The sequence below is a fragment of the Vulpes vulpes genome, chromosome 9 (genome assembly GCF_048418805.1).
Source record: "Vulpes vulpes isolate BD-2025 chromosome 9, VulVul3, whole genome shotgun sequence".
Classification (NCBI taxonomy): Eukaryota; Metazoa; Chordata; class Mammalia; order Carnivora; family Canidae; genus Vulpes; species Vulpes vulpes.
In genome coordinates, this window is record NC_132788.1 from 47,065,389 (window position 1) to 47,078,745 (window position 13,357).

At 39.9% G+C, this 13,357-nt stretch overlaps 1 protein-coding gene across 15 annotated transcripts in view; it reads left to right on the forward strand.

Annotated features, from left to right (window-relative positions):
* The first annotated feature begins 523 nt into the window (after window positions 1-523).
* The window catches only part of NBEA (neurobeachin), a 662,404-nt gene continuing 649,570 nt past the window's right edge, over window positions 524-13,357 (forward strand). For 14 of the 15 annotated variants that reach the window (XM_072719992.1, XM_072719993.1, XM_072720000.1 and 11 more), the window contains exon 1: window positions 524-1,072. In XM_072719992.1, coding sequence (XP_072576093.1) covers window positions 779-1,072 — 294 coding nt within the window. In that variant the 5' untranslated portion in view covers window positions 524-778. The remainder of the gene's footprint in view (window positions 1,073-13,357) is intronic. The other variant, XM_072720007.1, reaches the window with a different exon arrangement.

The window sequence follows — 13,357 nt, forward strand, 5'->3', positions numbered from 1 at the left end:
CTCCCTGCGTCCTTCCCCACAGGGGGAGTCCACCCTCGAGGGGGAAAGCGCGAGGAGCCGCTGCGCGCCCCGCCTCTACCAGCCCGCCCCAGGGCCTGGCAGCGCTCTCCTGCACCTGCTCACCTGTCTCTCCGTTCTGGGTGGTTGGGGGAGGGACGGGGTGGAGGGCAGGGCACAAGAGGGGGTGCAGCGGGGCTCCGCCCCCGGCGGCTGTGCGCAGGCGCGGCGGCCGCTACCGCAGGCAGGGGGCGGCAACATGGCGGAGTGAGCGGCGGCGTCGGGGCTTCACAACAACAGGGGCGCCCGTGGCGGCGGCGGCGGCAGCGTCAGGAGCGTCGGCCGCAGCCCGAGCTCCAGCACCCGCCAGCGTCGTGGCCAGAGCTCGCGCCCCAGGGCTTTTCGGAGCGTCGGCCGCATCTCCGCGGGGGGCGGGCCGGGCCGGACGGACCGGGAGGGGGAGAGCGAGGCGGCGGCGGCGGCACCGGCACCGGCACCGGCACCGGCACAGCTGCTGGGCGGGCACTGCCGCGAGCCGGGCGGGCAGCGGTTTGCGGCGCAGCCACCGCCGGGAATAAGCCTGGGAATAACCCGCCGCCTCTGCGGGGGAGGGCGCCGGAGCGGGCCGGGCTGACGCGCAGGCGGGAGCGGGCCCGGCGCCGCGGCGCTGGTGGATGCTTGGGCTCCGAGGCGACGGCCGGGGGGCGGGGGCCGAGGCAGGTGTAACGGAACCGGCGGAGGCAGCGCCTCTGCTCTTGCCTTCTCCCCAGAAGGGGGTCACATGGCGAGCGAGAAGCCGGGCCCGGGCCCGGGGCTCGAGCCGCAGCCCGTGGGGCTCATAGCCGTCGGGGCCGGGGGCGGCGGCGGGGGCGGGGGCGGCGGCGGGGCCGGCGGGGGCGGCGGGATGGGCGAGCTGAGGGGGGCGTCCGGCTCCGGCTCGGTGGTGCTGCCCGCGGGGATGATTAACCCTTCGGTGCCGATCCGCAACATCCGGATGAAATTCGCAGTGTTGATTGGACTCATACAGGTCGGAGAGGTCAGCAACAGGGACATCGTGGAGACGGTGCTCAACCTGGTAAGGGAAGAGGCGTGCTCCCCGTCTGCCCCCGGCCCCCATCGCCGTGCTCCCCAGCCTCTCGCTCCCACGCACCCGCGCCCGCGCCCGCGCCCGCGCCCGCGCCCCCACCCCCACCCCGGGGTCGCCCTCGCCGCGCGGCCCCGGGAGCACCGAGCGTCCGGCGGGTAGTGCCTGCCCAGCGGGTGACCTGCCTGCGCGCAGCCGTCGCCGCGCCACCTCCCTGCGCCTCTCGGGTCCTCTCCTGCCACCTGAGCGCAGCGCCCAACTTAACACCCTTATTCTCACTTCTCCCGGCTGGGAGTAGAAATCATTCCTTGCCCTGCAGGTCTTGGGTCGGCGTGAGAGTTTCGTTAGGGGGAAGAGGAGGCCTCCTTTTCTCTGGGGGTTCTTTCTTGTACACTCTTAATTGTCTGTGGTGTCGCTCTCCGAGGATGGAAGCCTTGCCCCTGGAGCCTAAATTCCCCCGTGCTACTGAAATGGGAGAAGCGCATTAGCTCTAACTTGAGCAGCTGGGGTGTGATGTTTTTGCATGAGAAAAATGATGCAGTTTTGCATCTGCCTTTAAATATATCCAGAGGGCCGTGATGGAGAGTGTTGTGGCTCCATCCCCATCCCCATCCCACCCCCACCCCCACCCCGCCCCCCCGCCCCCTCGCCCCGTCTCCTCTTAGGCAGCCTTCTTCCCTTGTAATATTGCCCTGAATATGCTGACCTCCTAGTCTTTTTGTTGTTGTTGGCTTTTTGTTTTTTGTGCACCCGAGATGTGAGGGCACCGAATCATACAGGTTGGTTTTCTACGTTGCCTTCTGAGAGCGTGGCATGTGGATAAAGGCTGGAGGAAAGGTGTTAAACGCAGCCATAGGTTTGGGTTTCTTTCATGAGAAGAAAGAGTTACTGCAGAACTGTGTATGACTTAATGTTTTGCGCTATATACAGAGAGGCTGAGGAGTGTTCAAGATGTCAGGGGAAGGAATGAGAAGAAATAGAGGAGAATCATAAACTGCGGATAATTAAGAGTAGTTCATTTTTAGTGTTTTGCAAATGCAGTTTTTTGCTGCAGCAAAGATTTTAAAACAGTTTCCTCTGCAATATCTAGTCTTTGACATACTGTTAAGGCAGGGTTTTGGAAGACCAGGCTTAAATCAAGACCAGTCTATTGATTGTTGTATTTGGTGTGGAGTCACAGAAATATAAAAAAATATGCTTACAGGGAGATTTTATAATAGTCTGATTTTTCAGCCAAGCAATTATTTTTATTTGATTTACTGGAAAACTGAAAGAAAGCTGCAGCTACAGCAGTGGTGTCCTGAGATATGGATTAATGTCTATGGCTTATTATTATTATGAACCTCTTAAATTCACAGAAAAGTTAAAGCTGGGTTTTTTTTTTTCTTTTTTTGCTAGTACCTCAAGTCAGAGATAGGAGAATGTGTCTTTGCTTTGTTATATTTATTACTATTTAAATAGAATACACCTCTTTCTAACTCTATGTACCCTTAAAATAAATCACTATAAAAGTCATTGCAAGTTTGGGGAAATGTCACCTCAATATAACCTAATTCTTTTCAAAACAATACCAGAAATAGTGTTTCTTGATAGTTTTGATTTTAACCAGCAGCAAGTAGAAGGTCAGTACTTGCCTTTTCTTAAAATAAACAAGATGAAATATCAAAATACAGTAGTATGTTAGCAGGTACTGTATTTCTGTAAATTCGAAAGAACACATTTAAAGTTTTCCAGCTTTCACCTAACCAATACCATTTTTACTTTAGATGATGTGATATTAGGTTATTTTAATACGTATTTGTATGCTTACTTAGCATACAAATACATTTTAACACGATAAGAGGCAATAGAGCTCTCCCAAGCTGGAAACTGATTTGAATGTGTAACCAGTTTGGACTCTGCAGCACTACTGATGTATGCCAGATCAGTCCTAACAGATGGGGTTCTATAGATATACAGTAGGTTAAGAAAGGAAGCGAAATACTTCTTTTGATATAGCAAAGAAATTTAACTCTCCCTCAGTGCAATGAAAATCTGGTGTGAAGTCTCAGTATGCAAACATTATGTTAGAGTCTAACTTTACTGTTAAGCTTAATTAGAGTAATCAGAAATAAGGTAATACTGAAAGGTTACATCCCAAATCCACATAAAACCTTGTAACTGCATTGATTTTGGAATAAAAAAGGTTAGGTTTAAAATATCTTTGTACGTATTTAAAGAATGCAATAGGTCTTTAAATGGAAAGTTTTGGAGAAAAGAATATATGACAAAAGGAGCTATTTACTGTTAGGTTAATTATATTGATTTCGGAATACAAATTGATCACTTGAAGGGTAATATTTCTTGAACCGTAGGTTTAGAGCTTTATCTTTCTAATATACTCATGATAGAAATGTTATGTGAAAATTTAAGCTGATGCTGAAAATATTTGGAAATCCTAGGCATTTAAAAAATAATTATCAAAACTTAATTCTATTTACTTAAAAGATAAATCAGTACAATCCATTTAGGGAACTCAGTGACTGGTTAGAATTTGGAAGCCTCTAATATTATCTCTAAAATGAGTTGTTTTTTTTTTTTTTTTTACAATTTTCAATCTTAATTTAAAACATTAAATTTAAAAAGTAGGTGGAAATAGTGAACGGAGGGGGAGAGAAGAGAAGGGAGAGGAACTAATGAAACTTGAAAACAAAACAGTTTCTACGTTAAACAGTCTCAGTCACCTTTGCCAAATATTTTTCTGTTTTTCTTGTACGTTCTTTATCTCTGTATGAGAATACTAATACTTGGTTTTCAGGTGCTATTTCTCTCTAACCTTGCCCAAAGAATTAAAAGTTTTGCTGAGTAAAGTTTAAGCATGCAGTGAAATATAGGACTCTACACAGCCATGGCTGTAATTTTTCTGCTTTTTGTTTGCCAAAGGTAGAGCTATTTATTTCCATTACTCAGGTGGATTGTGAACTTGTGGAAGAATCATCAATGCAGTGATAAATAGAATGAATAATTTCTATTGTAGATGGATATATCTTTGTATAATGATACTTTTAACTTGAAGCATTAAAATATAGCACTTACTATAGCAACAGGAAGATGAGTAAATTAATTTGTAAATAGTGTTACAATGAGAGTATACTGTCAAGAATTTTGCAGTGTAGCTGTGAGAGAAGCTGATCATCAACAAACTTTGGCTTTAGGAAGAATTTTTTTTTAAAGATTTTATTTATTAATTCATGAGAGACAGAGAGAGGCAGAGACATAGGAAGAGGGAGGAGAAACAGGATCCATGCAGAGAGCCTGATGTGGGACTCGATTCCCGAACTCTGGGATCACACCCTGAGCCAAAGACAGATGCTCAACCTCTGAGCCACCCAGGCGTCCTTTTAGGAAGAATTATTTAATGAGGTGGTATAAGAGAGACTAACTGTAGATAAGGCATTTGGTTGCCTGTTTCAGTTAGAAAATAGGCATACTGCTTAATCCAGTGCTTCCTTTGTAAACGCCCTTAACATATGTTTATATAAGATTTTTCTGTCCTTAAAGTAAATGCTATGTAAGTATCATGTGTTGTTTGTTTATAACATAAAAGTTTCTTTTTATCAAAGATTTTAATGTAAATATAGTTTTAGAAAAGATAAAACAGAGGACAGATATTTACTTAATGGAAGAATTCACACCAGGTTTGAATAGCTGTCTTGGGTAGTATAATTCTATAGCATTTAATTTGTAAATTTTTATTTGCAAATTACAGTGCAATGTCAGTTATCTTTACTTGTAGAAAATATTTCCTCTGATCATTTCATTTTTTAACGTGTGAATGGCATATTGTATTGAAAGCAATACAAGATGCTTTTCCTGGGATTTGTGAGCAAATTTCCTCTACTGCCGGGCATATGGGTTATAGTATTTTTGTTAAAATGGAATTTATAAGTGATTCTCTCATACTTGAATGTGACAGTAACTTTTCTTAGAGTTTTTCATTTGTAGCTTGATAATCAGAATCATTTTCACTTTAAAGATACTTAGAATTTCGCAAACAAAAGGTATGTTTTGCATCTGAACTAAATTTATTTTAAAAACAGGCAGTTGCATCAGGAAAGTCCTTAATATTAACAGAACCGCATTTACTTATATTTAAAGATGATTTTCTGCATTTTAACTTATGTTGTCATGTAAGTCTTTCATATTAACTTGAATTATATTTTATTTTTGCTGTTGGATATTGAAAGTTAAATTAAGAATGAATTTGTAAACTTTGGAAGTTGCACTATCTAGATTTCTGAGGTTTTCCACAGAAAGATTAATTTAGTCATGTAATGACACTAAAGCAGTCTTGATGAGCACTGAGAAATGTATAGAATTGTTGAATCATTATATTGAACACCTGAAACTAATGTGACACTGTTACGTTAATATACTTGAATAAAAAAAGACAGTAAGGAGCAAATATTCTATAGCCAGGTTATGAACAAGGTATATTAACTCTGAGTATTTCATATACTGCTAGTCAGTTTTTGGCAAATACTGTGCTGTTAAATAAATGTATCTTAAGGTTCTCTCTTTGCCATGCTTTCTGTAAACACAGTGTGGTCCTAACAGATTCAGTCCCCATTTTGGATCACTGATGTACTACTGTATCATAAAATTCAGCCATCTACATTTTGACTGTTTATTTTAAATATTTTGCATCAGTCTCATAGGCTTCTAATTTCTTGCTTGTACTTTTCATATTTTGTGCATTGTCAGCTTACAGGTATCTTTTCAAAAGTTGGTGTTTTGCCATTTAATTTTTACGAAAGATCTACATTACTACCTATTTTTGTTAGCCAAAAGAAATCTGAAGAAGATTTTTGCTTTTACAGAAAAAGCCATTACTGTAGCTGTAATAGGTCTTTTGTAAAAGCGAAGTAGCATATTGCCAACTTCTGGAGAGTGGGAGATACCCTTTGCTTTATGCCATTTTGGCTTATGAAAAGTTTCATAGGAACACTCTACTTTTGATTAGTGGGAAAACCAGTATCTCCTAATAAAAAGACACACCTATCACTCTCCAGTATTGTTATTTATTTATTTATATGTCCAGTATTGTTATCTATCTATCTATCTATCTATCTATCTATCTATTTATTTATTATTTATATGTGTTGCCCCTCCTATGCTGTGAACCCCATGAGGGCAAGAGGCTATTTTATGCATACATACAGTCCCTGACTTAACCGAATTCAGCTTATGATTTTTTGACTTTACAGTGGTGCAAAAGTAATACACACTTATTAAAAACCATACTTAGAATTTTGATCTTTTCCTGGGCTAGTGATACACAGTATGATTCTCTCTTGTGATGCTAGGCAGCAAGTCATATCTCCCAGTTAGCCCACTGGATCATGATGTTGAACAACTGATACGCTGACAGCCATTCTGTACCTATACAGCTATTCTGTTTTTCTGTACTTTCAGTACAGTATTCAATAAATTGCAGGAGATAGTCAACATTTTATTATAAAATAGGCTTTGAGTTAGATGACTTACCCAATTGTAGGTTAATATAAGCATTCTCAGCATTTTTAAGATGGGCTAGGCCAAGCAATGATGTTCGGAATTTAGATGTTTAAATGCATTTTTGACTTTTGATGTTTTCAACTTAAAATGGGTTTATTAGGATCTAATATCAGAATTTGAGGATTCATATTCATTTTTTATGTTTTTGGCTCTTGGGTAAGTTAAATGAATTTTGAGTAGGCATGACCCTATTATTAGGAAGTAGAGGACCAGTTTCTGAAATTATGATCAACAGTAAGGTCCAGACCCAAGATCCTGAAATAAATGAGACTCATTTAATGTATTGTCTAGTTCTATGACTAGAAAAGCGTGTTGAGAATATGTATGCATTATATAGGCCTTACTACACATACAAATGTTATTTTAAACTGGAATATTAGGAGAAGTAAGACTCTGATAAGACTTTTCCTTACAATAATCCTATGTGTATGTCAAATATATAAGCACATGACAAAGATTATGTTATTATTAGCAAGGAATGCATATGGTGCTTTGAGTAGAAATTAAAAAGTGTTCCAATATGTCATATTACCAGGAGTAGTGGACATCTCTTGTTTTTGTCTGTCTAGCATACATATTTCCCTTTTTGGTAAAGATATTGCAGTTGCCTTTGAGGAACCACTTATCCACCACTTTTGGTTCAGCTGTTTAGGTGGGTTGGACATATTTACCCAGGCATGGCTAGAATCACTATGATTGGTGCAGGGATGAACATTTTAACTCAAAAGGAGTCACAGGGTCAGTCATAGGACTTGTGCTGAAACTCTATAGGGGATGCTGAACTGGTAGATTCATCCTATAGCTATATTGAAGTGCCTATATTAGAATTTGACTAAGTATGAAGAGAGAGAGAAATATTATATACATATATATATATATATTTAAGATTTATTTATTTTACAGACTGTGAGTGTGAGCATTTGCATGAAGAGGGGTAGGGACAGAGGGAGAAAGAGAACGTGGAGCAGACTTCCTGTTGAGCGTAGAGCCCAATGCTGGGCTCAAAGCTGGACTTGATCCCATGATCTCCCAAGGTATGACCTGAGGTGAAATCACAAGTTATGGATGCTTAACTGACTGAGCCAAGAGAGACAGAAATAACATTCTTGAGCCCCTGGAGTTCCCTGTAATTATCTTCTAACCATTAAATTCTCTCTTTTAAAATTTATTGTTATTTTAGCTTAAAGTCATTTTAAATTGGAACTTTGTCACTTGTAAATGGAAAGAATCCTTACTAGCATAGACTTTAGGAAATGGATGTTGTAAGTAACAGACCTTAAACGTTGAAATGGAGTATAAGGCAATGAGGACTTTGCTTTCCCCCAGAAGTTACTTTTAAGGAATTACAGAACACCTGTTTTAAATTGTCACCTGTGTTATCTTTGCCTATGGAATTACTGAGGTGGTAACTTTAGTGATATTGTAGTGTTTTGGCCACTTTTTGTGGCCTTCATTGATAATGTTTCATAAGAGGGCAACTAGCTTTGGTACAGGTGGGTGTCCTTGAAAGCAGAGAGAGAAAATACTGTCTTGCCAAGTAAGAGTGGCCTTTTCTGCATAGCAGAGAATCAGAGTATCAAGAACTTTGAAGGTTGAAAAGGCTTTTTTTTTTTTTTTTTTTACCCCATGCTAAACTTGGTAAGAGGAAAGGCAAGAGGTTAAATTAGAATCACATAAAATTCTGTTTTATAAGCTTCTCTCAAGCACCTCATGCATTATACTCTCAGCTTCCTGACCAAAGTAACAATCCAGTTACTAAAGAGCTTTAAAAGAGAGCGCTTCCAGGGAATGAGTAACAGTATAGCCTGTGCCTCCTCACCCAGGTTATTGTTTCAAATTGCTTCAAGGAAAATCACTAAGCTGAGGGTGAAGGGAATGACTACCATGAAAGTCTATTGCTGGGAGACTGAATATTGTTAGGAAATTTTTAGAAGTTGGAAACCTTTTCTTTTTGTTTTTTGTTTTGGTATATTTTTTATTGGAGTTTGATTTGCCAACATATAGTATAACACCCAGTGCTCATCCCATCAAGTGCCCCCCTCAGTGCCTGTCACCTAGTCACCCCATCCCCCTGCCCACATTCCCTTCCTACCCCTTGTTTGTTTCCCAGAGTTAGGAGTCTCTCATGGTCTGTCACCGTCTCTGATTTTTTCCACTCATTTTCTCTCCTTTTTCCTATAATCCCTTTCACTATTTTTTATATTCCCCGTATGAGTGAAACCATATAATGTTTGCCCTTCTCCGATTGACTTACTTCACTCAGCATAATACCCTCCAGTTCCATCCATGTTGAAGCAAATGATGGTTATTCATCCTTTCTGATGGCTGAGTAATATTCCATTGTATATATAGACTACATCTTCTTTATCCATTCATCTTTCAATGACACTGAGGCTCCTTCCACAATGTAGCTATGGTAGACATTGCTGCTGTAAACATTGGGGTGCAGGTGTCCCGGCGTTTCACTGCATCTGTATCTTTGGGGTAAATCCCCAACAGTGCAATTGCTGGGTCATAGGGCAGGTCTATTTTTAACTCTTTGAGGAACCTCCACACAGTTTTCCAGAGTGGCTGTACCAGTTCACATTCCCACCAACAGTGCAGGAGAGTTCCCCTTTCTCCACATCCTCTCCAACATTTGTGGTTTCCTGCCTTGTTAATTTTCCCCATTCCCACTGGTGTGAGGTGGTATCTCATTGTGGTTTTGATTTGTATTTCCCTGATGGCAAGTGATGTGGAGCATTTTCTCATGTGCTTGTTGGCCATGTGTATGTCCTCTTTGGTGAAATTTCTTTTCATGTCTTTTGCCATTTCATGATTGGATTGTTTGTTTCTTTGTTGTTGAGTTTAATAAGTTCTTTATACATCTTGGATACCAGCACTTTATCTGATATGTCATTTGCAAATATCTTCTCCCACTCTGTAGGTTGTCTTGTAGTTTTTGTTGACTCTTTCTTTTGCTGTGCAGAAGCTTTTTATCTTGATTAAGTTCCAATAGTTCATTTTTGCTTTTGTTTCCCTTGCCTTCATAGATGTATCTTGCAAGAAGTTGCTGTGGCCAAGTTCAAAAAGGGTGTTGCCTGTGTTCTCCTCTAGGATTTTGATGGATTCTTGTTTCACATTTAGATCTTTCCACCATTTTGAGTTTATCTTTGTGTCTGGTGTAAGAGAATGGTCTAGTTTCATTCTTCTGCACATGACAGAATTTTCCCAGCACCGTTTATTGAGACTATCTTTTTTCCAGTGGACAGTCTTTCCTGCTTTGTCAAATATTAGTTGACCATAGAGTTGAGGGCACATTTCTGGGTTCTCTATTCTGTTCCATTGATCTATGTGTCTGTTTTTGTGCTAGTACCACACTGTCTTGATGATTACAGCTTTGTAGTATAACTTGAAATCCAGCATTGTGATGCCCCTGGCTCTGCTCTGGTTTTCTTTTTTCAATATTCCCCTGACTATTCAGGGAAAAGATTGGTAAACTGTACCTTGACAAGATTCTGGCTTTGATGCTAATTCAACCAGTTGACTGAAGTTAATTGATCAAAAGGTTATTATGATTTTAGGAAAACTACTTCTTTAAGTGACTGTAAGTCTGGTAAATGAAGACTTGTGTTCTTTTCCTTCTAAGGCAGTTCTAAGCTTAGGTAAGAGGAAGTAGGCTGCTAAAGCAGTGTAGCTGCTGGACAGAAAATAAGGCCATAAGGGTAGATGGACAAATGAGGTCTTCTCATCTAGGAGAAATGAATACATCTGAACTGGCTGAACAAGGAACTTCATTGCTGGGATAAGAAATTCTTGCTACTCTAACCGGTAGTGTATGTTCTGTGCTTCAAATTAAGGACCATGGTTTACCTTTGCCACTCTTCTAAGTAGGAATTATTATTTTTGTTCTTTTATCATCCTATGTTAAGTATCAGGGAGATAAATTTGTTATATAGCTATATGTTGTCAGATAATGACATACCACCAAAAAGAACGCACATTTGGACCTGATCAATTCATAGCACAAAGATTTTATTTATTAGACTTGTAGCTTGATGCAGTAACTTGAGTTGTCTTTGTCTATTCCTTACCTCCTCCTCACCCTGCATCCCCTTAAAGTGATGAGTACCTTTTTTTTTAAATTGTGGCTAAGGTAGTAACATTGTTAAACATGGGTATTAAAAATTATGTATATAAGAAGGAAGTGACTGTATAAGGTGTAAGGGGCTAGAATATTACAATTTTCTATTGGTTTTGGCTGCATAACATCCATTCTTTCTGCTGCTTAACAGTTCTAGATTTTTTAACACTCCTTTGAGGAGTCATCCCTTCTTGACTCTGTTTATGTGGTTTGGAATTTCCCTGGATTCCTTTCAGCTTTCCTGAATCAGAAACAGAATCTGGACCTGGCTCATCAGTAACAACTTTTGGTTAAAAATGTAGCTGCACATCTGAGTAGCTTGGTAACTTCTTTCATTTGTCAGAGGAAGAGAAGGATACCATTGGAGTGGATATGACGTTTAGAATATAAGTCAAATATAGACTGGCAGTCTGTTACCATGAAGCAGAGTGTACTTGAGAATGGACCTATCACAGAGGCACTTAGATCCAAGAGAGATTACGGATGACATCTTTGAAACCATTCGGGCTCAACATATCTCCAGACTTTTCAATGTATTAATAAGCAAATATATTTCATGTTTTATTTTTTTAAGCTACTTTGAGTTGGGTTTCTATCCATTGCACCCCAGTGATTCCTGACCAGTATTCTAAATTAAATTAAAAAAACAAAACAAAACAAAACCCTTAGGTGTTAGGTATTACAGGACAAGTCGTAAGAAAAATATTAACTTGCCAATGGAATTGCTCTATTTCAAGAAGAAATATATATTGCTAACTAATACAGAAATTTATTTTCACCAACAACATAATAGTGATACACAATGGAAAACAAATGATAAAGAGAAAATTACCATTGTTTCCTAGGCATGCTAATTTTTTTTTTTTTTTTTTTAGATTTTTTAATAGAAAACGTGTGTGCATAGGTGGGCATGAGCTGGAGGAGGGGCAGAGGGAGAGGGAGAAGCAGAGTCCTTGCTAAGTAGGGAGTCTGATGATGGGGTCGAGGGCAGGGGCTCCATCCCAGGATCCTGAAATCATGACCTTGGCTGAAAGCAGATGCTTAACCTACAGAGTCACCCAGGGGCCCCACTAAAGTAATCTTGAATGATGTTGTAGGGCATGTAAAATGTTAACAGCTGTTCTGAATGATATTTTAACCTATGTCTTAAGAGATTTCAAGAGATTCTTGTTATTAATCCTTAGTTCTTTAGACTAAGGAAGAATTACCTGTGGACAAGTATGAGCAATAAATGTAATTTTATGACATTAAGAAATTGGCAACAACATAAATGTTCAACGATAGAAAAAGGTTAAGGTTAAATAAATTATTTTACATCCACATTATGATATCATATAGCCATTAAAACTTTATATGCCTCAGCTTCCTTATATGTAAAAGGGGATATTTAACTCAAGGTTGTTGGGCAGATTAAATGAAATAATATATGTAAAGCATTTGATACACAGTTTATTTAAGGCTTACCATTGTTACCTTTATTCTTATCTTGAATCTGAGGATAATCTGATCATAGAGAAAAGATAATGATCTAAATAAAACCGAGCTATTCTCTTTTAGTTTGGAGTTCCTGAGCCCTGTGAATCTGTCAGAGAAGGGGTCTCAGGTACTCATAGATCAGGCTTTCCTGGTGAATCACAGGAGGTCTGTTCTCTGGCATTCTGCATAGTCTTTAGTAGTACCTGAGGTAGTTTTTCCTAATTACCTAGTTTTGTATAAGGAAGATGGAAAACTGGGGAAGGAACAGACATGAAGCAACACAAGTTCCTTTGCCTGGGATCACTTCTATCTCTTCCTTCCCTCACATGGCTGAATTTTGCATACAGATATAGTAGGATACAAATGGTGATCCTAGTAAATAATTCCTCCCTTTGGGAGTATTAGCTTAAATATTTAGGAGACTACTTGAGTAATAAGTCTAAGGGGCAAGTTAGAGGATTAAAAACTATTTTGTGATCAGTTTTTTGGGAAAATATTAATAGCTCTTAACTGTTTAAAATACACTTGTAAAATTGTACTGTGTTAACTAGTCCTCAGAATAACTTCTTGTTCAGATACCATTCCTTCTCTACAGATGTGGAAACTAAGGCTGCAGGAAATGTGAAGTAGTTAGATAAGGCTATGTGGGTATCCCAAGGGCAGCAGAGTTGGGACTCATGCCTTCAGATTCAAAAGCTACAGTCTTTTATATTATTAAACAAAGTGAAGCTACTTAGAAATTATTCTAAAGGCCAGCATTATATGAAGAGATGATGTTGGAAGGGAGGGTCCAGCCAACCTCAGTGAGTTGGTGTTGTTGTAGGGAATGCTGCCCTTGGATGACTCAGGACTAGCTATCTACAGGAAATCAAAATGAATGCAAGACAATTTGATGGATTTGTATACAGAAGTGATTTTAGCAAAACTATATTGTGAACTATTTATTTTTGAGTTTTGGGGAATAATTGGTTATACAGTATTATAAATGGTAACTAATTTTGAATTGTTTACCTTTTCTTAGGCTAAATGTTGGTACTTTGGATATTACCTTGAACCAGAGTAATAGCATGCATTAATATATTTATTTTATGTAGAAAAAGTAGATTTACATATTAGTATTA